Source organism: Xiphias gladius, chromosome 21 (genome assembly GCF_016859285.1).
Source record: "Xiphias gladius isolate SHS-SW01 ecotype Sanya breed wild chromosome 21, ASM1685928v1, whole genome shotgun sequence".
NCBI lineage: Eukaryota > Metazoa > Chordata > Actinopteri > Istiophoriformes > Xiphiidae > Xiphias > Xiphias gladius.
This window is the reverse complement of record NC_053420.1, coordinates 28483196-28509881: the sequence shown is the minus strand read 5'-3', so window position 1 is coordinate 28509881 and position 26686 is coordinate 28483196. Positions and strand designations below refer to the sequence as shown.

The 26686-nt window shown below is 39.4% G+C and overlaps 1 protein-coding gene across 3 annotated transcripts in view; it reads left to right on the top strand.

The window, feature by feature from the left end:
- The window catches only part of klhdc8a (kelch domain containing 8A), a 46422-nt gene extending 19736 nt beyond the window's left edge, over positions 1–26686 (top strand). The window contains exons 3-10 of one of the 3 annotated variants that reach the window (XM_040158722.1): positions 2519–2650; positions 7245–7684; positions 8521–8731; positions 11581–11745; positions 11895–12113; positions 20722–20823; positions 23031–23179; positions 25768–26686. In XM_040158722.1, the coding sequence (XP_040014656.1) occupies positions 7520–7684; positions 8521–8731; positions 11581–11745; positions 11895–12113; positions 20722–20823; positions 23031–23179; positions 25768–25821 (1065 nt within the window). In that variant the 5' untranslated portion in view covers positions 2519–2650; positions 7245–7519 and the 3' untranslated portion in view covers positions 25822–26686. Of the gene's footprint in view, positions 1–2518; positions 2651–7244; positions 7685–8520; positions 8732–11580; positions 11746–11894; positions 12114–18620; positions 18806–20721; positions 20824–23030; positions 23180–25767 lie in introns of those variants that run through there. The other 2 variants (XM_040158721.1, XM_040158723.1) reach the window with 2 other exon arrangements.

Genomic DNA, 26686 nt, shown 5'->3' with positions numbered 1-26686 from the left:
TTAAATTAACATTCATTTCATTATGCCTCATTTAATGAAGGAAGCTTTCTATGGCTTTACATTTAGAGACGGTCCCCGCATGGAGGGATCGGGGGGGAGAGTATTTACGCAACCTAATTAAAAGTTTCAAGTTGGAGGCATGCTGATTGTAAATGACTTTAGATGATGCTGGTGGGCTTACTGTTGATCTCAAGCTGTTCATGCAGTTAATTAAAAAAAAAAACCGGTGTGGCAAACGAAATCGGTTACAGATTGCAATTAATGCACTCTGTGAGCCGGGCCGGGAGGGAACTATCCTGACTCGTTAGCAAGTGCACGCCTGCCGGGGTCAACCTATCGGAGAGCAACTGCTTTTATTTGTTTTTCATCCTTTTTCATAAGCCATTATTAACAGCAAACCAAGCGATAAGCAATCATGTGCAAAAGAGATGAAAAAAACAAAACAAAAGCTGTGCCTCTTGGGAAAAGCTTAACTGTTGCTTGGCAACCTACCCGCGTACTTTTAAAGGGAGGGATTTTATTTTGAAGGACAGCCCTCTCTTTATCTTCACCCTGTGTCCTTTATTCTTCCGTCTGTGAGATGATCAAAAGTATGACAGGTAGATAAAGCCCGGCAGTAAAACGGAGGGAGACGGGGAGAGATTAGGTGACAAAAGGGGAATGCGGGGGGGTTTGGAAGGCGGGAGGGTACGTGTCAAAAAGAGATGTGAAGCTTTGGATAAACTGGATAAACTACTGAGATACTATGTTAAATCACAGCTGGGTAATTTGATAGCAGTCACATTTTCACTTAAGTCTACTTCCTTTGACCTCTTCAAAACACACCTGACTTTGGCAGTAATGGCTAGTATTATTCCTCCCAATGTGACACATAAGGTACATACTGTATGTGGCACATACAAGGTGCATTTAAGGTGATGTGGTCTGTGATGTAGTCAGAATTAGGTTTGCACTTCATTGTGGGGTTATTCTGGATGCTTCCTCCCCCGTTCCTCACTGGAAACCATATGCAGACAGGAAAAATGGGTTACATGCAAGAGGGATGACACAGGAAAAAACAACAGCGGTACCCGACATCACATCGACAAGGAAAGGAACTTAAACATGAAAGATGCCACATCAGTTCAGTTCAACTAGACGACAGCTGCTACCCATGTGAGAGCATTGAAGAAGAGGATGTTTAGATTCAGTTACAGTACACACAGACAAAGTGATGTAGTGTTAGAAGGAACGGTGGGTAAACTATAACTTCTAGTCAGTGAGCATCATACTGCAAAGGTCTATCATGAGAAGTAGCACCGTCAAAAAACACATAGGTTTGAAGCATTCGAATATCAATTAGAGACATAAGTACTTGGCTGCATATTTTCAAGATGTGCCTTCAGGGTGCTCTGCTGGAATGGTAGGCCAACTGTTTTACACAACTACCTACATAACTTGCATACGACTTTATCTCGAGATTCCACAATTTTGCTGTCTACTGACCAAAATCCGTAGTATTTCCAAGATTATTCCAAGATATTTGCTGATCGGGGATCGGGACTCTCTATCATCATTACAACATGGTTGTTGTTTCAGCTTGACCTACATTTCATTTTTAATCAACTAATCTAGTGCCTGTTCAAAACATGCTTGTTATCTCATTAATAGTTCAATATTTTATTCAAAAATCTAATCATCTAATTTCCACGTCACTGCTGTGTTATCATGTTAAAACTGCTGTGTGCTATGATATGATATTAATAATGATAACAGACCTAACATTCCTAGTATTCTACCATCCCATTTGTATGAATGAAGGTTGACAAAATATTAGGAACACCTCTCAGTATATCCCAGTAAAGATCAACAGCACCACAAATTACATCCTCCAAAATGACCATTAAAATAAATCAACATCCCCTGTAAACAGATTCAATAAAAACTGAACATTATAATCCTCATGAAGGGAGGATCTGTGTCAGGGCTGTTGTATTATACTGCATTAGTTTTATCTAGGTGTACCTAATAAATTGACGAGTGAGTGTAGACACAGTAGAAACTGTAGAAAATGGGTATGGCATGGATTTATTTTATCACTGGAATAATATGCAGTTAAGAAAACCACTAGCAAGGAAAATATTTGACTGTAACAACAGTCTGTAACATTAGTTTAAGCCATTTTCTCACTCATACATGGCCATTAAAGGAAACAGAAAATATACATCGGCCAAATAACAACGTTAGATGATGCACAGTGCAATGTTACGTAACCATAACAGCAATGGTGCATAAATAACTTGTTCCGCCTGTTAATAATCCTAATATATCAAGCTTGGCTTGGGATAAAAAGTAAACAAAACAACGGTAAAACAACGGTGCTGCCTTGTTACCGCTGCATCTTAAACAAAGCGCTCCGGGATGCTTTCGCTTCAAGTGACCATGTGTAGAAGATGTACTGCTTTGATAAGCCATTTCTAATTTGCAGAGCTTGGATCTATGACTAAAATGCTCCCACACTTCTGATGATCCTGTGCAGATGTTGTAGCTGCAGTTTGTCTTCCGAGGAATCCATGCTTTGACCGGGTGCAGCCATCTTTGCGACACGCCATTGTTGTGATCAATGACGGTGGTGAAGTGGATGAGTCTTTCCACTCATAACCGACTGTTGGTAAATGCATTTCCTTTTATAATTCTCTATAACTACTCATCCAAAAAACTTTACAGACAACACTGCACTTTCTTAGGTCCTCAACAATACACACATGAAGTTTGAAGTTGATTGGATGAGCAGTTGTCAAGAAAAGATAGACAGACAGAAAGAAAGACAGACAGAGAGATTTGGAGATTCCTCCATTTACAGTTAGATGAAAGAGATGTGGGACTCCTGTCCATATTGCAGTGCATTCAGTGCAGCGGCCCAGGCTAATGCTAGAACAACTGAATACTAATTTTCACAATCAAATGTGTTTTGGTTTTTTTTACTTTTTACAATTCAATTATATAATCAAATTCAGAATATTCGTTGAAAGCCCTAATGAGAAGAATCTTACTTTGTGTGATTGCACTTATATGACAAGACAATCTAGTATGTTCACCAAGAAATTAGCATTATTCTCTAAGTGAGAAGATAAGATGTAATGTAGCTGTAAGGCTGGATGATTCATTTCAATAAGACACATGTAAACTTGCCAGATTTGTTGAAAACTCTAGTTAAACAAATCTCATCAAAAAATGAGCTTTCAGTGACATAAGAAGTGAATACTTACATGTAATCGGGCATGCGTGTTGTACACAGAATATCAGCATTGTCAGCCAAACTTTCTTTGAGCTACTGATTTGTATTGGACCTCAATGATGATTTTGATGATAGATATTCAATTTACGAATCTTCAGGCCTATGAGTGAAAGAAACCAATACTTTGGATGAGTAGTATTTCCTCATGTTCAACTTCATCAGATTGATATTTACTATGAGCTCCAAATTAAGTATTACTAAACAAGTAGTTGGCTTCAATTCCTCAAATCAGCTAAAATGTGTTAATAGTCTTGTATACTTGACTATGCTATTATTATCTGATGAGGGGTTGTGGAGTAAGTATTCAGAGTCTTTATAGTACTTAGTGAAAGTAAATATGACAAATCGGGTTGTTTCTGAGGCCTAACGGTCTAGGATGTGTACCATCCAATCGCTGCATCTCTGGTTCAATACTGGCTTTTTTATATTTGTCAAAAAAAAAAGAACTGGAATATTTTCAACAAAATGTAATTGTATGTATATTGTCTATACAAAATGTATGTACCTCTTGGTCACAAGCAGCTTGGACAACAGTTAAGATTCTTATGATCATATATAAACAATTATAGCAATTATAATTTTGTATTGAGATAAGATCTCACCACTGCCATGGTATTAAGGAACTAAATATATAATATCTATCGTTTTTCTTTTCGGGGGGTCAACATATAGAACTTCTCATCAACAGAACTCAAAAGGGATCATTTTAAATTCAAATTGAAACAATTTTAAAGAGATATCAGTTATGTAGTCATGAATGCTGATGCTTTTCTTTGAAGTTTATAGTAATTTTATTGTTTCATTGTTTGTGTTGTTTGTATTGTCTTGCGGAATTGTGTGTTTTTAGATAAATGCCCATCTAGGGCATGGTAAAATTGCTTAAGCTTCAGATGTTTACGATTCAAGATTCAATTTATTTATCATTACAATTACAGATGCAGTTCCTTTATGCTGCTCACAAAAAAAAGTTACATAAATGAATGAATAAATGGAGTGTGGAGGATTAATTCAGTACTCCCACAGCCTGAGGAAAAAACTGCTCCAAATTCTGGTGGTACCACAGCTGATAACTTCTGTATCGCTTGCCAGATGGCAGCAAGGTGAACAGGATGAGGCTGTGGTGGGTATTGTCTTCTATTATCCTTTGGGCTCTGCACAAGTTCCTCACCTCACCGATATCACTGATGCTTCGTAGATGGTTTCCGATGATGTTCTGGGCAGTTTTCAATCACCCGCTGCAGAGCTTTGCTGTCCTGGGCCATGCACATCCCATGCCAGTTTGTGATGTTTCCGATGTTTTCAGATGCTCTCTTTTGCTCCTCTGCAAAAGTTAACAAGAACTTGGCACAGGAATTAAGCCTTCTCAAGTTACTAGTTCACCAGGGTGGAGATGTTGATTTTCTCTTGATATTAATTCTCATCATTGTTTATAGTCTGGCCAGTAGTGGTGGTATGATCTGCAAACTTCACAATGGAGTTCTCTCCATATCTAGGAATGCAGTCATGGGTGTACAGTGTGAACAGGAGGGCGCTGAGCACACAACCCTGGGGTTGAGCACTAGAATGGAGGAGGTGTGACTGGTGTGTTGTACACAAGCCCAAGGCCCAAGCCCAAGTGTTCAGTTTCATGGGGAAGATTGTATGTAATGCTGAGTGTGATGCCTGAGTGGAGGGCAGTGGAGATGACATCCTCTGTGGATCTGTTGACTCTGAATGCAAACTGGTAAGGGTAAAAGCTGGCTGGGATGTTGTCTTTGAATATACTGGAGAACCAGCTTGTCAGAGTACTTTATCAGAATGTCACAGTGGTGGCTGTCTTGAAGCAGGTGGAAACAATCTGCTGTGACAAGAATATTTTTAAAATGTCAGTAATAACATCAGATAGCCGATTGGCATATGTTTTTATTACAAGGCCAGGGATAATATCAGGCCCAGAAGCATAACTCGTGTTCACTCTCAGCAGGATTCACCTCACATCTGCTGTGGATACTGACAGTAGCAGGTCCTCTGGAGACAGAGTAGACTTATAGTTGACTCTTTGTTGAGGACATACAAGCAAGCATAAAATGTATTAAGCTCATCTAGCAACGTGGCCTCATGTATATTGGGGGCTGGTTTTGTAGCCTGTGATGTTCTGGATCGCCTGCCAAATATCCTCGGTATTGTTGGTATTGAGATCCCTCTCTAGTCTCTGCTGATGTGTCCACTCTGCCTCCCTGATGCCAACTTTCAGTCTTGCTCTGGTGATGTTGTATGCTTCCTTGTCCCCTTGCCGAAAGGCAGCTTATTTGGCTCTGGATAGAGCCCTCACCTCTACATTCATCCAGGCTCTCTGACTGAGGAATGATTTTATTGTCTTCGTCATCACATTTGCTGATGTATGATGTCAGTGATGTGGTTCTCCTGGGTGGCAGCGTCTCTGAACACGTGCCAGTCTGTGCACTCAAAACAATCCTGTAGAGCTGTTGTAGCTTCATCTGTCAACACTAACAGTTTTTACTCATGGTGTTACCCTTTTTATCAGCTGAAAGTAAGTTGGCAGAAGGAGCAGGGAAATTTTGGTCTGATCGACCAAAAAGAGGACAGGGGAGGGCTTTGTAGCTGCCAGGAATGTTCGTATAAACATTGACCAGGGTATTTCTTCCCATAGTGGGGATGTGGATGCTGGTGGAATTTAGTTAAAACAGTTCTGATTTCTGTTTGCTTAACATCACGAGTTACAATAAAAATACAATCCAGTTGCTTTTCCATGTGACTGCTAATGACCTCATACAATTCATGTAGTGCATTTTTTTGAATTTTCATCTGGATGAATGTAAGCAGTAACAAACTCACAGGTGAATTCTTTGGGCAGATAATATGGTTGACATCTAAACATTAAAAACTTGACATCTGGTAAACAGTGTCCATCCGCTTTGACTACATTTGAGCACCAAGCATCATCGATGCATCATTGATCCCCTCCTCCTTACCTGAGTCGTGTTCTGTTAGCGCGGAACATGGTCCGCACATCAAGTGCAATAGTTTGATCTGGGATGTTATGATGGAGCCACAACAGTTTCTAATCTCCCGTTGCCGAGTGGGCCTGAGGTTTCATCAATTTTATTTTCCAGTGACCAGAAATTAGCAAGAAGTAGGCTGGGTAGAGCAATAGCCATAGGTCCAAACTGACTCAGTTTAACGCTTATCCTGGCTCTCTTCCCTCCTCTTCATGTTGTGGTATGTGGCACTGGTCCATGCTATATATTTGCTCCCATAAAAATAAAAATTAAATAAATAAACAATGTATATTTTATATGCCCATCAAATGTTTTGTATGCGCAGTCTTAATCAGCAAAGCAACTAGTAACTTTAGCTGTCAGATAAGCCTTCAGCTAATGATTATTTTCATTATCAGATAATCTGCCATATATTTTCTCGATCAATAGATTAATTTGGTGTATAACATTTCAGAAAAAAGTGAAAAATGTCCCCACAGTCCAAGGTGACATTTTCACATTGTGCTTGTTTTGGCCAACAAATAGTCCAAAACCCAAAGACATTACATTTATTATGATACAAAACAAAGGAGAGCAGGAGAAGCTGAATCTGTTAATTGATTGTCAAAATAGTTGCCATTTAATTTTTCTTTTGATCAGTTAATTCATTAATACCTTAATCATTGCACCACTACAGGTGATTGTAGTGCAGTAAAAAGTACAATATGTTTATGTGAAATGTAGTGAAGTATAAATTTAAAGTAGCATAAAATGGAAATACTCAAGAACAAGTATATGAAACTGTACTTAAGTACTTGAGTAAATGTACGTAGTTATTAACTTGTTGGCTACTGCAAATGTCCACCCTTGTATACTTCAACAGAAAATGTACACTAAGCTTTCCTGAAGGTCTTAAAATTTGATTCACTTTTTCATGCTCTGCTGTATATTGCACTGCTAAATTCATTTTCACCTCGTATCTTCTCCAGGGCCCAGCTTGAGGCAGCGAACCGTCCCCAGGGAAGGAGAGTTCAGCGTGGTCTATAACTGATCCGACACTCCCACTGCTTACCACTGCTTCAAAATTCCAGTAAAGAACTTCCTCTTCACCCTGGGGCCCTGACTCCACATTGTTCTATCTCTCTTACACCTCCATCTTCCCAGCTTCCCTGGATCAATCCACCTCCAAAACATCCCTGACTCTAGGCTTCCTTCTCCCTGTTCCCTCCCCACCCCCGTGAATCTCACCCAGTGTGCTGAGGCCATGGCAGTGCCTTCAGCCAATGAGTTTCACTGGCAGAACCTGGCACGACTGCCCAGCGGCCGTGTCTACCACACTCTGTCTGAGGTGGGGGGGCAGATGTACATGCTGGGGGGCTGCGACAGTGCCGGGAGGCCTTGTCCCGGCCTGGAGCTCTATTCTCCTGAGGTACCAAGCAAATCCAACCTGGACACTGTATCTGATGTTACATTTTCCCCAAGGAGGAATAGACAGTACAAGAATGACAATGTGCTGTTAGAAGTGATGTCAGTGCAACAATAATTTGGTAAAACATTACTGTGAAATCATAGAAAAAAGAATATGCAGCAGTTTATATTTTTTCAAAGGTTTAAAAGCCACAACCAAAAAAAAATCTGAACTAGGACACATTCACACATACAGTCAAGTGTGTACATACGATATGTTAATCTTCCCATTTTAGTGAACACACAGACGGGGGTATAAAGCTAGAATGTTAAGCTTATAATTTTCTTGGTAAATCAACAACAAAGTACTATGTTTACAGTAGCGGTATTTAAATATCCACCTTACAAATGTATCATGATTTCTTTAAACATTTATTTATTTACATTGAAGCCCTCGAAGACACTGTCCCAAATCAATTGATTTAAATTGGAAATAAACCTGCTCTATATATAAAGCACTGAAGAGATGCACCAAACAAAAGAAGAAAAACTAAAACCTAGGAAAAGTTCTACCTCTAAAACATAAAGAACCTTTATGTTGCCTGAAATTTTTTGTTAGTGTTAAGTATTTAGCCTCAAGGAAACAACTGTTCTGTGCGAAAACATCTGTTCTGTCCTGTACGTCATCATTAAGTGTGATAGGGAATATGACCTGTTCTTAGTAATATAAGCTAATACTTTGCTTTCATAACAAAGATGTAACTGAAACACAACCAGATCTTTTGCCAGCTGACCTGTCCTTTGTGGGTTTATATGTAACTGCTTTGCCTGAATGCGGCTCCTTGTCCCTGTTTGCAGGGGGACCGGTGGATAACTTTGCCCCCAATGCCCACCCCTCGTGCTGGGGCAGCTGTGGCAGTTCTTGGAAAGCAGATCCTGGTGGTAGGAGGAGTGGGAGAGGACCAGAGCCCCCTAAAGGTGGTGGAGATGTACAACACAGAGGAAGGGAGGTGGAGGAAGAGGAGTGCTCTGCGGGAGGCCCTGATGGGTGTATCAATCACTGTGAAAGGTATGGATTATAAGATATGAACTGTTAACACTAAAGCAAGGGCTAAAAAGTTGTGTCCTAACTGCATGGTAATACTGTAACATACAGTATATGTCTCTAGTGTCACAACAGTGTGGTATCATGTTGTGTGCAAAGCTGGCAATAATGGGGTCAACAAGAACAACAAATCACATATTAGGGTAAAAGAATTTAGCTGTCAGTTTACTGAAAAACGTATTTATCTGCAGCTCCTGACAAAACCAAGGAGAAACACTTGCTCAGTCATCTTATAATAAGGAAATCTGTCCACTCCCCAGTCATAGTATCTCATTTCATTAAGCAGCTTATTTCCTTATTTCTAACTTCCAATTTCTAATGCATAAGATATCAAGCCTAAACATGAACTTTGTTGTTCATAATGCCAAATTTATTTCATAAAGGCAGCAAGGGATGTGTTATATTATTCATCAAGACTGAATGAAAAATAAAAGCATTTTGTGGAAGCAAAACAACATACAACAGAGTATGAGCTCACTTAGTTATCCTTTTAAGCCATGTATAATATTACTATAATTGCTCTATAGGGACTTAACATATCTATCAGGATTATTTACTTTACATTGAGCTTGAAATACTTTACATTCTCTAATATAAAGAGATTTTATGATGATTATTTAGGATATTTCTCTGTTATCAGTACTACATTTAGTGACACCATCCAACTTTACATTAGTTTGAATTTATCATATACACTAGCATATGTTCTGTTGTAGCTAGTCAACACTGAGTTTATTATATTATTTTCATATGAATCAGTATAACATTATAAGGATAGTCAGTCAGTGTGTCCTGTCCAGAGTGAAGACATTTGTCTGTCAGTTGTGTGTCACAGGTGCCGCAGCAGTCAAAGGCCAACAGAATAGGTGGATTATTGATAACACAACCGCATCAAGATTACCGCACCCTGCGGCAGTGACCACCAGTTTACAGGAGGGAAACTGGAGGATATAGCGTAAAGCAGTGGTAGGCAAGTAGCAGCCTGTGGGCTAAATCTGGCCCTGCAGCAAAATATCCAGCCCCTCTCAAAAGTTTTCACTTTCAAAGTTTAAACTAAAACATGGTTTTCCATAAATCTACTGTAGATAACAGTGAAAAGACAAGGATCATATAAATCCCAGAAAATATGAACTCATAACATCTGATACTGTCCCCATGTGAAAAAAGGCATGCAACCACAGCTACTGTTCCTTGTTCCACATCACAGTATTAAAACAGCACACGCTGCTTACATCAAGTTTGATACACTTTTCAGATGAATTGCACAGATGAATAATATAATCTACATATAATATACGTTTTTATATAAAACAGGAACCATTTGAATTCAAACACAACTTTAATTCCTCAGATTGTTTGACTGCAGTCTCACACACAATTAGCTGGCAGTATATGAGTTGAAAGAAATAAACAAACAAAACATACTGAGGAAATATAGGTGCGCTGTCCCTCCATGCCCTTTTTGTATAACAACTCTAAAAATGCCTTAGGAGTATTTTACAGCTTGTTTGATTTCACTTTTAAAGCTAAAATTGCAGCATTTAGTTTGCAAAAAAAGAGAAGATATTTTACTCAATAAGTCCCTGTGTAAAGTGCCAAGAAATGATCAGAGTAACTGCACTCCACAGTGAAATTCAGGTAAGTTTGAACATACTATATAAACAACACTTTAAACAACACCTCATTTCACTTTCATTCGAAACTAACTTCTTTCATGTAAGTTTTCCAATTTGATTTCAGTGGAGCAGTATTTGGGCCCTGATGCTCAGATTTACTCTCACATTTTGGAATTTATCAAGCAGTCTACATAAATAAACAGTCTTTTCAGAGAGCATCTTGTCAGCCATGGTTGATTTGTGTTCAGTCCAGTGATGCATTTATCAGTGTCTGCAGGAACACAGATAGATACTGTATACACGCAGACTTATTGGCTGCATATAGGCTTCATTGTGCTGCTCTCTCCATCTCCCTGACCAATCTTCAATCCTTGGCCCTTTGCTTGCAGTTCCATCCCCAAACTCATCCCCAGCAGCTGAAAAAGAGACAAATAGTCTGACAAAATGATCGATAGGGCCAAATTAAAACAAATATGGTATTTTTAAATGGATAGACAGTCACAGAATTGAAGTAAACTAAAGTATACCATTTTAGGATCATTATTTTCCAGATATTAGATAATGAACTTCAGGTAATGAGCTTTTTTTCCCAAAAATGAATATAACCTCTTTCCCTTTTGTTATGTATGTAATATAGATGCATTGAGGTTAGAATTTAAAATAAATGGCTGTATATTGAAAAACATGACAAATTGATTAAGTAAAACATAATAAAAATGCAGATTGTTTCCCTGCAGCACTTTTCCTCTTCAGTCTGTTGATTAATGCTATATTTTCTTTTGTTTTAGCACTCTCACCCATTTCCATTCTTATGCTAGAGGTGTCATACTGAAGTGCCAGATATGGACTGGATTTTTATTCTGCTGCTGAGCTCCCTGTCTTCTCCACGTCTGTCACAGTCTCTTGCCTAATCTCTTGCTAACTTCTCATCCAACTCTATAGTAGATTTTAGCACTTCATAAAATGATGTACCCTTAAGGTGTTTCCACCAGCTTGGACTGGTCTTTCACAAACTGATTATTGTTGAGCAAGGTCTTCTTGTTCGAGTAATTTTCTCAGCATTTTTGCAAGGTTGCGATGGACAGATTTTTTCAGCCTAAACTTAAATCCATGAAATGCATTTGATGAAAACTGTGGCCTTACTTTGCTGTAAAATATAAATATATAAAAGCCCTGCATGTGTGTGTGTGTGTGTAGATGGACGGGCTCTGGCTGTGGGGGGCATGGGTGCTGACCTGCTCCCTCGTAGCATCCTGCAGCAGTATGACCTTCGAAAAGACGTGTGGGCACTACTTCCTCCCATGCCGACCCCACGCTACGATGCCAACACACATCTGCTGGGCAACAAACTCTACGTGGCAGGTACAAACCAACCAGTGTCGCTGTGTTTATACTACCGTATTTTTACTTTGTGCATTAAAGAACAGAATTTTTTTTTTTTTTGCGGTTTCAGTACACACTTTACAAGCATCTAAACACCTGTATACTATTGGTTTTACCTAATCTTTAAGGTGGTCGTCAGTGTAAGAGACCAGTGAAGGCCTTTGAAGTCTACGATGCAGAGGTGCGTTCTTGGACCGCGCTACCCATGATGCCGTGTAAACGCTCATACAGTGGTGTGCTATGGGACACAGGTGGGAGGCTGTGTCTGCTCGGAGGGCTGCGTCAAGGAGGAGGACACCAGAGCTCCAAGTTCACCAAGAACGTCAACATTTTTGACACTAATCAAGGTACAGAAACGTGCTATACACACACACACTCACACAAAGAGGTCTGTTTACACATTGTTTTTAAAGCTTTTCATTTATTTTAATCTCATGTAAATACTGTTATAATAATTATCATTTAATGTTTTGTTCATGTGAAATTTTCTGACCTTGCCCATGGAGTCAGAGCAGTGACAAAAACTTTAACTGTGGCTGTTCTGCTTCCTGACCCATATTTCATGAATTAGATTGCATAGACATGCTCTGTGTCAAAGGGTTGTTCAGAACCTCTGAACTTTATTTAAAATTCTAAGTTTCTGAAGATGCCAAATATATCAGTACTGATTGCGCTGAAATGTGCATAGAACAATCCAGTTGGAACTGCATTTTGAATATTTCACTTAATACAAGCAGGTTATAGCTTCATTGAAGAGTTGGAATGAGGAAAAAATGTCAAGATGGGTTGAGGACATTAAAGGCATTTATACAAAATACCACTGCTTATACATAATGTGTAGATTTGTTGGAAAGGTGTAGTTTGCATATGCCAGAAAGGGTTGTAAAGGAATAGTTCTCTGTTTTAGGAAATGTGGTTATTTGCTTTCTCTCCAAGAGGGAGATGAGATGATTGATATCAGTCAGAGCTTGAGTCAGCACGTGGTTAGCTTACCTTAGCATGAAGAGTCAAGGCAGGGGTTAACAGCTAGCCTGGCTTTGTCCAAAATTCAAAAAAGCTGTCTAATTTGCACAGTGTACCTTGCTTGTGTAATTCATACATAAGCATAAATTTAAAAAAAAACAAAACACTGTGATTTTAGGGGGAGTGCCATTCTGGATCTATTTCTTGATTAACAGTTTATTCATTGGCACAATATTTCTGTGTAGCGCCGGTTGCCAGATATGGTTGGATAGAACATAATTAGATTTTGGTCTCTGTACAAGCACAAAGTTAACAAACGTGGGAGCCTCACTGTGACAACAAGACTTTGGAAAGTATCACACAGTCACTGCGCCTGGCTGTTGTTCACCAAGAAATTTTCTTAGAAGTTCCAGCACATTATTCACCATAAAACAACACATTTTCACATTTACACATGCACATGCAGGTCAAACAAGCGACATACACAACACTAAAGGTGAACTACACAAGTGTGTTTACAGGTCTCAGGGAGTACCAAATACACATGAAAAAGGTTGTAAGCTTTAAAATGAAAAAAGAAATTGGGGATGTGGAGTTAGAAAGAGGTAAGCATACCAGACCTCTGTAGCCTGCTCCTCATCTCCACTTGTGGTGAGCAGCTCAAGGCTACATTAGACCATAAAAGGCATAACCGAACTGTCGGTGATTAGGTTGCAATATGAGTAATGTACTGTAGGTGTCAGGTTTGACAAGAAAGAAGAATGTGTGGGATAAAAAAAACTATATCTCTGGATCTGCTTGTGAGTTGTACAACATTATAGGAGTGAAATGCTAAATCAGCGGAGTCCTCTTTTAAGCAGATTTAGAGCTAGCTAGTGAGGCAAGCTGTTTCTCCTTGCCTCCAGCCTTTTTGCTAAGCTACACTAAACACTTCTTGACTTCAGCTCCATACATAGACACAGACCTGAGATTGATGTCGATCCTTCCATCTCACACTGGTAAATGTTAGTTTGCATTTTTTCCTAAAGTCCGAACTATTCCTTTAACATCTTTTAAGTAATAAAAGACTTGTCTATCAAGTCTGCAATCCAAAAATAAAAGTCATTATGTTAGAGTTGGTTAATTAAGTGATTGTAATTAGACAACACAGATTTTGGGTATCCCACACAGACATTTTATTTTTTGATATCAGCAAATGTCTCATCATCTCCACTGACAGCATCCATCTTCATTTCGACTCTACCATCACACAGAGCAGCCATTAATATCAACCTCACCATGAAGAGAAATGGTTCTTCTCAAACAGGCTCATTCCTTTCTTAATTCTCTGCACACTCTGTGTCCCATAACACAGCAGGATGACTTATCCCTTTATCCAACAAAGACACCCCAGAGTAACAGGTGAACAAATTGAGGAGGGACTGGAAGGAGAAATGGGAGAACAAAAATCAATAAGTCATTTTAGACAGCATATGGTCACATATCGGAATTGGTCGGATGAAAGCCAAATGAAGCAGAACATGGGAGTGATAATTTTTATGTATGATAATGGGGAGAAAGTTTGCCTTGTGTGTGTGTAAGAGACATAAAGGAAGAAAGAAGGAAAGAAAATGCCGTCCATCACACACAAACACAAGCGTTCACATGCACTTACTAATACATATCCACATGCACATGCACACACACATTTGGAGAAGGCAGCCGTACCGTCTTTTTCCAATCTAATTTTGGTGGAGATGAGATGGGAGATGAGCTGTGGAGGGAAGGCTGAGGATGACGAGCGCTTTAAATTACAAGATCCAGAAACAGATTGCTTTATTATCCATCTGCAGCAATATCTCTCCACACACACACACACACACACACACACACACACACACACACACACACACACATGGTCATGCAATCTGCTGTCACACCGTAATATTCTATTACTGTTCCATTCCCTATCGCCAGTATTCAGACGCACGCCTGTTAGGGGATGTTTCGGCCTTGTTGACAAGCTGCAACCAGTACAACGGATCTCAAAGAATGGAGTTGTGAAAGAAAATTAACATGAAGAATGAAAAACTGTGGCTTTACAAAATTGTTCAATGGGTTAGTTCACCCAAATGACTAAAAGATATTTTCTCTGTTTCCTATAGAGGTATCAGTTTCTGAGATACCTGCCTCCACCACAATACAGTGGATATTTCAATGCTGTAAGCACCATGAAAATTCCATTCAACTCACCATTGTATTGGGGTGCAGGCAGAAAACTCCAAGACATATATCTCAAAATCTGGAAAAACAAAACCAAAACTACTGCATGGAGCAGCACTGTTAGCAGAGTTACTAGTGTCTGCAGTCTCCTTCTCCTTGTATTGCCTGTGAGACTGGCAAAACTGTCAACACAGCAATCGCTGCTGCTCATGGTAACTTCTGAGCGTGTGATTATGTTTTGATTTTCTTTTTTTTTTTTTCTTTTTTTTTGATTTGGGTGAACCTACAGTTAAAATTTTCTAATTCAGTTTTCTTTTCTCAACTAGAATAATGAATTCTGCTGCTGTTACTGAATCTAACAAAGAAACACTTGCATCGATCCCTCGTGACTGAACAAGTAGAACTCAGGCAACAGTAACAATAACCACAAATAATGCAGTCCTCCTGAGGCTGACTAGCAACAAATCTATTCCTGTGTTGTGTGTTTGATTTATCTCATGCTTGAGATGGTAAAAATTGCCCAAAAGACAAAAAAAAAACAGATGTAATGAAGCAGAAATTGGAATAAAGCAAACGTGGTCTTGTTTTGGACATTACTGGTGATCAGTTTGTAGCTATTACAACATTCTGGTGATATTCGGTCCAAAAGGACCATCTGTGTAGTCAGCAGTGTCTGAAATATCACACGTGACAGACAGACAGAATCCATCAAAGATGGAGAACTAATCACCATCCTTTTATAGTTTTAATCATGTGGAACAATTATAGAGGAGAGCTCTGGACAGAATTACCACCAAACAGACTACAAAGCCCGGTCTTCAGAGGATCGCCTCATCTCCTTCATTCTATTGTTACATGCTCTGTCTGTATCTCTCTCTCTGTATTTTCTCTGTCTCTACATCTCTTTATTCTCCTCTGCCGTCTCCCACCAGAGTGGAATAATGCATGGTGGTGTTTTCCTTGCATCGCACAAAGAAAATCTTGACGCAAAGTGTTGTTTAATCCTTCCAAAGCAAATAGGAACCAGGCCTGCAGTCGCAGCTCGGTCTCAAAGGACTGAACCATAAGTCTATAGCGTGATGTGTTGACACAACTGTAATTTAAAGAAGAAAATCCAGCATGTAACACTGTAGGTGCTGTGTAATAACAAATTACTAATGTTGTAGCTTGCATTCTGCTTTCACTTTGTAGATTGATTTTGTATTTTATTTTCTTTGGTTGATAAATGGAAAAAATAGATGACATCACAAGATGTTTCCAACACATAGTACAAAGTGGAGTAGAAGAAAGAATATAATGTTGGTGTCAGAATCAAACAGCAGGATTTTTTTTATATAGATCCATCAAATTGTATCAATGTCCAGCAGTCATTAAAAAAAAATCCATTGCATTGAAGGAAGTTATTTTCATTTGTCAATAGTAATCTAAGTTGATCAGAATGCAGTGCAGCCACAGGCCATGTGGTGTCCTAACCAAGGGGTTCAGTTTTCATTTTGAACACATTTTTGATATTCTTTGCTCACATGTTAAAACATGACTTACAGTCTACAGCCATGCTAGTGGCTCTGTGGCTCTGTACTTAGGCACAGGGGTGCTTTAAGCTAAATGCTAACAAAAGCATGCTAACATGCTCACAGTGCCAGCGCTAACTTGCTGATGTTTAACAGGTAGAGTCTTTCCTATCTTAGTTATAATGCTAAAATTTGCTAATTAGCTTCGATTAATAAATGCGAAGGACAGCTAACACTGATGGGAAAGTTGTTAGGCATGCAGGTATTTGGTTATAAACCAAAGTATTGGACAGACTGAATTTCTGACCACATGACAATGCCAGATGAAAAGTCAGGGGATCACCTGTTAGTTATTAGAATTCAGTTCAATTCAAGTCCCCATGGAAGAGCTGTCAAGACATTTCAGTCAACACCTTGCCATCATGTGCACCATGAATATCTGCGAAAAATTCCATGGCAATCCATCCAGCAGGTTTTGAGAGTTTTCTCCATTGGGGATTTTACACATCACAAAATTAATGTCAGAATGTCAACATGCTGCATAGAATTCTTGAATAGAGATTAGTTGTTACTAAATATTTACATCTACTAACTGCCGGATGTTAAATTTACTATTGCTGATATATCTAACCTGAGGCTTGATCAAAATACTGTTTAGCACTGATGTAAACTGAGACTCCAGCAGTCATTATCCATTTTATCCATTTTAAAATAATGAGACACTATATCTAAAATTACAAAACATCTGGCCAGTAACGTCAGAATAGATGACCTAGTAATGTTGGTCCGGTGGTGTAATTTCTTGTTCTTAATCTCTCTTGTCCTTAAAACTGCTACAATGCACCTTCTGAGTCTCATGGATGTGTTAGGTAAAAACTGTATACTGTGTTCACAGTCATTCCTATGACAGTTGCTAAGTGGGCATAAATGGTGGGTTTTTTTGTTTCAGGTTTCTGTTTTTTTGGAGGGCAAGAAAGTTGACAGTGGAGACTTCCTTTGGCTGAGCCAGCTGACTTCCTGCTTTCGTGATGGATTTACAGATAGCTAGTGTGACCAAATCCAAGGGAGTGGCTGACAATTAGGCATTTTGGGAATTACAGGGAAGTAAAAGTAGAAGAAGCACATTAGATGAAGTTGAAGCTTGGTATCATTTGAATTTTTTTCTATACAAGTATATGTTACCTTGAGCACTTTACTTTGGGTACCTTACAGTAAGAAAATATGAATAAAATATGTGTTTTTCTGCAAAACTCTATTTAATTAAGAAGCTAAACTTTTCAGATGTAAATTGTTAAATGTAAAACAGAAGCAGCTGAATCTAAAATATAGACATACGCTCTAAAATCTTGATTTAAATCAGTGACCATCTAATCAAGGAGTAAATAGAGAAGAGTATGAGTCTGAGCAAGGATTTGATGCTTACGTAGTTGAGGGTTTCAGGTCTTGAGGTTCGATAGCCTGGTCTTGAACACAGAATACCAGCTGGAATTGATTGACATTACAGACTCATGATACACTCCTGTGAAATACACAGAGAGGATTCATAGGACATGTCAGCAAGCCATTAAGGTTTTTGTGATTAGGCTAGATCCATTTAGCTAAACATTAATTTGAATAGCAAACTTAGTGAGGCTATCTCATTCAGAGACCTGATGACGATACTGATAGTCAACAATTTTTAGCTTACATTTAATAAAATGTTATGTTAATATGCAAATGAGGGACAAACAGATCCAACTCTGAAATGTCATTTTATTATTCAGTCAACAAGAACTTACAAACAATGCAAAATCTATGTTGATTATAACGGCCGACTACAATCTTGTGACTGGCTACCAAAGCGGTTTTGAACCCTGATTGCAAACACACCCAAGAAACCCATCTGAGAGAAAGAGGGAGAGAGAACAAAAAGACAATAAGAGGACAGTAAGTGAGAATGAGGGAGAGGAGGCAGAGATAGAAAATGGAAAAGCAAGTATGAGAAATAAGAGAAAGAGAGAGATCCAGAAAAAGAAAGTAGACAAGAAGATAGACAAGGATAAAGGGCAAGGGTTTTTTCTTGTACTTTTTCTTTCTTGTTCTGTCTCTGTCTTTCTAATTCTCTCTCCCTCCCTCGCTCCCTAATTAAGTTATCTTTCTTCCTCTGTCACGATTCTCTCCAATCTGGGTTTCCTTCAGATAAACAAGACTTGGCAGCAACAAAACCTAAAAGAAAAAGAAAACTTCAAGAGAATCTGCTGGGGAAAGAGAAACAGTATTTTGATGGCTATGTTTTCATTTCCTCTACTCTCAAGAACACTTTTTATCATCTGGAGTGCCACAGCTTTGAGTGTGAAGGAAATGTCACCTCTACACTGCACAAGGTTTGTAGAAAACAGTCTTTATTGTCAGTGTTAAGTGTCACCTAATTAGGGTGATTAAATTTAAAATCACAATGTCTTCCACACCTGCGGCTTGACAGATTTATCTTATGTCGTTTTGGGATTAAAGCTGCCAGTGGCTGTTTGGTAGATAAGAAAAAGCACATGCTCACCACTGCACCTGCGTCCAATTCTCTGCAGTGTGGTTTCCATTTTGGTTGTAGCAATGTGATAGGTGGGAAGCAGTTGAGGGATCATATATGCCTCACTACACTAGCAATTCCTTCTGCTTGGTCAGGGTATCTGTACAGAAGAGTGGGATCTATGGGAAAATAGGACAAAAATCAGACTTTAACGTTATACTTAAGCGTTAGCATGCAGGTTGCACTAAGAAATCAATGCACACTGACTCTGGGTAATGTGCCGCACCCCGCGGTCCTTTTTTTCCACTGGTGTACTTACTCAAGTATAATCTATACAGACAGCTGATTATAAAAATCTCCTGCTTTTTATCCAACATGGATTTATTAAGGTCATCTGTAATGACTGATCAAGGCTCCCAGTGTCACTTTGAGCTTTCTGGTTTCACTATAGGCAGATTCCACCTGCCCACTAGAGGATGGGGGGAATCAGTAAAATCAATTAATCAATAAAATAAAACAATGCTGATTTCTTCCTCAGTCAGCCTGGTGAAGACACTGTCACTGTCCTTTCAGCTCCTGACAGACAGAAAGCTGGTTCTGACAACAAGAGACAGCCGAATGGAGGTTGGAGTCGGTGTGGACTGAACGGACCAAATGCTTCAGTAGCACTTATGGGCCACTCGCGTCTCACTTTTAATGTGGATTCCCAATAACTCTGTGCTGTGTCATATAGTAAACAAGGACCAGTCTTCCCAGAACCGTCACCACTTTATTGCAAGACACCAGTCATGGCAAAAGCAGAGCCTCTCTGCAATTTAGAGAATCAAAGCATCCTCAGGGTCTTTCTAGCATAAAGACTCTCTTTAGCTCTCATAGAGAGTCGTAAGACATCATATATATAGTAACTGATTTTAATGTTGTCGCATTAACATAACAGGAAACGTAACGTAGGAAGCATGATCCTGGAAGTGTACCTTTTCAAAATAAAAGTCTTCAATAAATAAATACATACGTAGGATTATACAGGAATTTATATTGTCTGCTTCTTAAATTAGTGCAACAAACTACACATTACTACACATACAGTTTGACCATAACAAGTTAACTTGGTGTCTCTGAAGGTTCTCAATCGAACTATAGCTTGCAGGTGGCCAGCTGAATCTTAATGCTGTTGTGCAAACTTCAGGCTTCAGAGATCAGAGACGCTATCTTGGACTCATGACGTACTCCTTTCCTCACTAAATAGGAAGAAGTCCCTGTAACAGAGCCGTTCAAAGTGACCCTGTCATCATCAGTGTCAGTGTTGGTCTCCCATTGTTCACCAATTCAAATTTTTCATTAAAGTTCAGTCACGAAAATGATGTGCCAGCAGCCTAACAAAATGATCCTCACTTTCTCTTCCTAGTAGTAGCCTGACCTTAACTCCAGCTTTCCTGTCCCCTCTCTTTCTGTTCGTAGTCTGTGCTTGTTATAACCTTTGTGTGTCCTTGCCAGGTGCGTGCGTGTGTGTGTGTGTGTGTGTGTGTGTGTGTGTGTGTGTGTGTGTGTGTGTGTGTGTGTGTGTGTGTGTGTGTGTGTGTGTGTGTGTTCATGTCCTGACTGCAACTGCCTTGTGGATGACCTGTTTGTGCAGGTCACTCTCTGACAACAAGCATCCTCTCCAGCTGACAGTGGATTGCATTGCCACTAGACTTCACCTCATCTATTTTATAAGCTTGTAAACACACAAGCTCATACATTTGCTCACTCCAGCTCTCACTTCTTCGTCTTCTGTAGGTACCTGGTTGAAGTCAGAAGAGACGGTGGCTCTGAAAACAAAGAGAGCTGACTTTGCTGCTGCTTTCCTGCGTGGACGGATGGTAGTAGCAGGAGGACTCGGTAAGAGAAACGAATAGTAAACTAAAACTCCTGCTGCTCAAACACGTTGGTGCTGCATTCGTGTTGTATGATTCATGAGAGAACAACTTGATAAATTAAAGCACAAGGAAGTGTCCTGCTTGTTTAAAGCAGCCATGTCTTCTTAACTCAAGATTTCTGTACACCTTGGCTGCGTCTGATCAGCTCTTTCAGCCGTTAGCATCACATGCTTATGGCTTATGTTATCTCGTTCCATCACTGGATCATGTTAGGGTACAGAGTGACATTATTTTAACAAACAATTGTGTGATAGACTGCGGTATCTGAATCGACCCCCCAGGCTGTGGTCACAAAGCAAAATTAATCCTTGTCTTTATATTTGGCTGCTGGTAAACAAAACTCAGTAACTCTGTTTTTTATTAGCTTTAGCTGTAGCATTTATTTCCTGACAACTGAAAATCCAATGTTACTTACTCCGCTCCAACGTCCAGTACACCTGCCTTTCCTGAGCATAGCCTCACCATATCTCTCTCCCGCCCATTTGCCACACGTTCCACACCAAGCATTTCCAAGAAGGCTGCTGTACTCTGCTATTTTCCAACAGTATTTACATTTTGCTTCATTTTGTCTGCATTGTGTTGACTGAAGTCAAAGTGTGACTACATGACCGACATGGCATCGTTTCCTGTACCATCCCCCAGCTACATTTCTGCAACATTTTGGTTAAATTTTTCATTTTACACTGGAGTCACATGGTTAATTACATCACTTCAAACTGCTGAGTGGAACAATGCCTTTTAGACTTATGAGATGAACTCACACAGAAAAACTGTGGGTTCATTTCATAAGACCTATAGGGTTATAGCTGGAATGAAAATACCGATGCGTGTGACTAAGACTCATAACGTTGGTTTTAGTAACTTTGCAATTCATTGATCAGCCCTACACTTGAACACGAAGAAATCCAGCGAGGATGTGAAATGTGTTGTATTCTGGGGTTAAATTTTGGACCTTAGCTCTGTCTCCGTCAGTATCACTGCGTCTCTAAGTCTCACACTTTTGGCTTTAAACATCCACTCCCAGACGCTGACCAAACAAATGTTGAATTTCTTTGCTCCATCACACAGCAGCAGGATCAATACGTGTGTGTGTGTGTGTGTGTGTGTGTGTGTGTGTGTGTGTGTGTGTGTGTGTGTGTGTGTGTGTGTGTGTGTGTGTGTGTGTGTGTGTGTGTGTGTGTGTGTGTGTGTGTGTGATGGCAAAATGTGGTCCTGAAAACACCTTCTGTAGCAGGAACTACCACAGAAGTGGTTTGGATCACTTGACAGTTTTGAGTGTATGTCTGTCTGTCTGTCTCTGGACAGATTTTGTCACAGCGGTAGCGTCACAACCGTGCAAGATAAAGTCACCAAAACTTTACAGGTGTGTAGTAGATGGATGTGGTCGGAACGAATGTTGACGGCGTCGCAGCTGGTGTGATCCCATCACAAAATGGTCTCCACTTATTTTCAGCAAAAGTCCAAATATCAGTTCCTCTGGGGAATTGCAGTTTTTTTTTTCTGGAATGTCAAGTGTATTATCTTAGGGAGTCTCTAAGTAAATAAAAAATAAGGCGAAGGATAGTAGTGTTGTAGCAGTAGTGTTTGGGGTGTTGTATTATTGTCTTTTGAGACTTCAAAGTGCTTCACGGAGTTGAACTTTTTCCCCATTAAACTCATTTATAGGGTTGCTTCACCCAAATTACCAATAAATAAATAATCCAATGGAAGTAAAATTAACTTAGTGGTACGTCATTAAAAAAAAATGTAATTTAGAAAATTCAACAGCAACATCTCCTCCCAGAAACAGTGCAACTGTTACTCTGGACAATCCAATTCCACCGAGCACAATTTCCAGAGCTTTTATTGGAACTATGAAAACTGTTGACAGTGTAATCCGTGGAAACCACCCTACCTATACCCGACCCCCTACCATCATTGGACAAGGGCTCCCCTTCCTCAAAAATCCCAATTTAACTCCTGCTTGTATATATATGATGGACTGCACTTGATTACAGGATTGATGATCACGGCTCCTTGATTATGTCAAGAAAAGTCTGAAAAAATGATTTGCTGCAGTATTCTCAGCTAAATTCTGTAAATGTAAATCTGAGATAAATGGTGTGGGATTTACAGGAAATCCGGCGTGACTGTGTGTGTTTATTCTGTATGTCCTCCCACATTCTTTAGGTCATGAGCCGTCAGCACTGGAGACAGTGGAGGCCTTTCATCCTCAGAGGAAGAAGTGGGAGAAGTTGGCTCCCATGACCTTCCCCAGATGCTCCGCCTCCGCCATTGTTATCAGAGACCGCCTCCTGGTGGTGGGTGGAGTCAACCAGGTATGGTAGGGCTCAGCTTAACTGCAAAGGTTCCATACAGTATTTACAGCTAAACAGAAGATAATTAGTGACTCAAAAGCTTAACAAACCGTTATCCATGGTAGCAGATGCTCACTATTAAAAAAGATTGTTTATGTATACCCTCGCCCTTAATGTGAAGTGTCCTCTACAGCTGCTGAGTGTGATTTCATGTGGAGTGACATAATGTGGTGAGGAGCTAGTGAACAGGGATTTGTTTAGAAAAGGCCCTTAGCTGTCTGTCTGTCTGCTCACTGCATGTCTGTCCATCAGGATCATGCCTAAGCAGATCTGTCCCGATTTTACACGCTGCACGTGACAGTGTTGGACAGTAATGACCTACTTTTCCCAGTAACGAGCACAGTCATGAAATACTATCTTTTGAGGGAAAGAAGTATCTTTTCTTTCTAATCTTATGTCTAAATCTTTGAGATAACAGTCCTGGTTGAAATTATTGGCACCCCTGAATTTTAAGTACAGAATTTACAATATCTATATATGCAAATTAACCAATTTTCTATCATCAAATATTTTGATAAAATGTCCAAGGTTACTGAATGAAAGATAATAATAGTGAAAGAATACAAACACAATTACCCAGGACACAATTATTGGCACGTGTCACTAATATTTGGTTTCAGAACCTTTGTCAACAATGACAGCTAAACGTTTTCTGTAGCCAACTAGAAACTTCTTGAACCTGTCTGCTGGTAGTTTCTATCACTCTTCCTTTGCTATGTGTTCAAGCTCTTTTAAATTCACAGGAGTCCTTCTTTCAATGGCAGATTTCAGCTCTCTCCAACGGTTTTCAATGGGATTTAGGTCAGGACTCACTGCTGGTCAGTTTAAAAACAGTCCATCTTTTGCTTTTCAGCCACTCTTTTGTGCTGCTGGATGTGTGCTTTGGGTTGTTGTCCTGCTGAAAGACCCAAGACCTTTGCCTCAAACCTAGTTTTCTGAAACTGGCTAACACATTTTGTCTAAAATGCCTTGTTGATCTTCTGATTTCATCATTCCTTTCATACATTCAATGCCTCCAGTACCAGAGGCAGCAAAGCAGCCCCACAGCATGATAGAACCATCTTTTACTGTAGGTAGGGTGATCTTTTCCTTAGGTTTCATTTCATCGCCTGTAAACAAACTGATGATCTTCATTCCCAAAGAGCTCTACTTTGGTTTGATTCGTCCATAGATCCCAGAAAGACTGTGGTGTTTTTCCACAATCCACATCAACCTTCACAGACTTCTCTCATTGAGTTTCTTCGTAGCACCACGTCCTGGAAGCAACTTAACAGTTTTATGACTGTGAAACTTCTTGATCACATTATGAACCTCTGAAACAGGGGTTTCAAGATCTTTGGCGACTGCCTTATTGCCTTTCGAATTATGTTTTTTGATAATAGCATTTCTGATGCTCTCAGGCAGCTCTCTTGTCTTCACCACTGTGGAAGAGAAGTTGGAACCAATCTGCCCCATTTTCTTGCAGTAAAACCATGATTCACTGGTTAATTCAGGTCATTCAGTGAACACTGAAAATCAAGCACAGGTGAGTTTTATTAGTTTGTTATTTTGTTTGAGGAACCAATCAAAAGGTGCCAACAATTGTGTCAAGCATAAATTTTATGTCTGGTTTTTATTTCACCATATGAAACCTTTTTTTTTTTGTATTTTGATTATAGAAAAATAGTATTTAATTTGCATTCAGTATGAAGATATTTTGAACTGAACTGCATATATCGACTCTACACGTTGTAAATCAGTCAGAGTCAAACCTCCCCTCTGTTGTCTGATGTATAGGGCTGGGTATTAGAAAACCGTTCTTGCTGGAATGAAAGCAAATGTACCTTGTATATCACTGTAGATTACAAAGAATCAATTGTAAGAGAAAAGTATCCAAAAGAAATGTACTGCTGTGCAGTTTCAATCAGTTTATTGCTATCATGTATGAATGGGTTTGTTTTATAATAATTTGCACATTTAAAGAGTATAGTATTTGATATGGAGAAAGCTACCTTTTGAGGTGTACATTAAGTAAGGGGCATTGTACGACCTGGTGACCCAACATGAGATAACAAGGACACACACCCATTAATGCAAAGCACCTGCAACCAGGCCCAAACACTATGCAAGCCACAGAAAGAAAGAATTAAAACTGCCCTAGCTTTGGCAGAAAATATTGTAATCATTCAGGGTCCCGTCGGTCAAAGTAAGAGCCTGATTAAAATTGACCGAGTTTGCTCATGAGCTTCAAGTCATATCTATAAGGTAATCAATATCTAATAATGGACAGTATTGAATATTATTGAGTGCATTATCATTCTTATATCATGGCCATTTAGTTAAGGTAATCCTTAGTTTAGGTTTGATTCTCCAGTAAGTTAACTGGTTATGTTTTGTAAAATACTCTAGCAGTGGTGGTTACCTGCTATAGTTAAGATAAATGACCTGACACACTGATTTAACACAGTGGTCTAACTGTTGACAGGCACTATGTTAATTATTGTTCATTTATTTAAGGTATGGAAATGTTGCCAGCCTGCGATTACCAGTCTGTTCTCTCTCTCTCTCAGGTTCCCAGCTCAGCCCATGAGATCCTCTATGTAAAAGAAGAAGAGTGTCTGTAGCCTGTAGTGACTGGCACCAGATGAACGCAGCAGATCCGATTCTCTGTAAAACCCTCCCTGAATCAGGCTATAGTGAAAAATGTAATAAAGCATTGAAAACACTGAGAGAGATGGAGTCTGGGTGAAAGTCCCTGACGTTCTCGTGTCATGTAACAGACAACACTGCCCCCTGCTGGGCTCGACTGACACAGAGAACCACATGTAAGCATACACATGCACAATGGAGGAGCTGGCTCTTTCTTTATACCAAGTTATGTATGTTTCTTGATACTTTTGGTATGTAACACTTCTGCATTGTACGTTGTAGTGCATACCTGGAGAAGAGGTTATTTTGTAGCTATCATGTCTAGTAATGTAGACGGAAAATATATGGAAGACCTATTGTATGGCATGTGTGCATTTCTTTTTTGGTTCTGTGTCTTTGTTTATGTGTGTGCAGCTTGCTAACAACTGAGTGTACAGTATGTAGGTAGTATGATTTCAACACAGGATCTTTATTTTGTTTGACGACATGACATGCAATATAATATAGCAAAAAACTAAAGCAATGAACACTGAGTGGGAGTGGAATTTGCCATCAATAATTTCTAGTGTAATGTATTGTAGTAATTACACTGAGAATGCTGTACTATCACTCCTCTGTGCTGTAACACTGCATATTTGTGATTGTTATCATAAATCGGTTTGTACAATACATTGCATATATGAAAAGAAAAGATGTATTAAATGACAGCAAAGAAGAGGTTTCTGTTTGATCCTGACTGATTGGACACATTTTATTCCTGAAGCAATACTAATTTCTCTTTATTATAATGTTTCATTTGTGCAGCATGTGCTGTGTGGTAATAATCATGACTTAATAAAA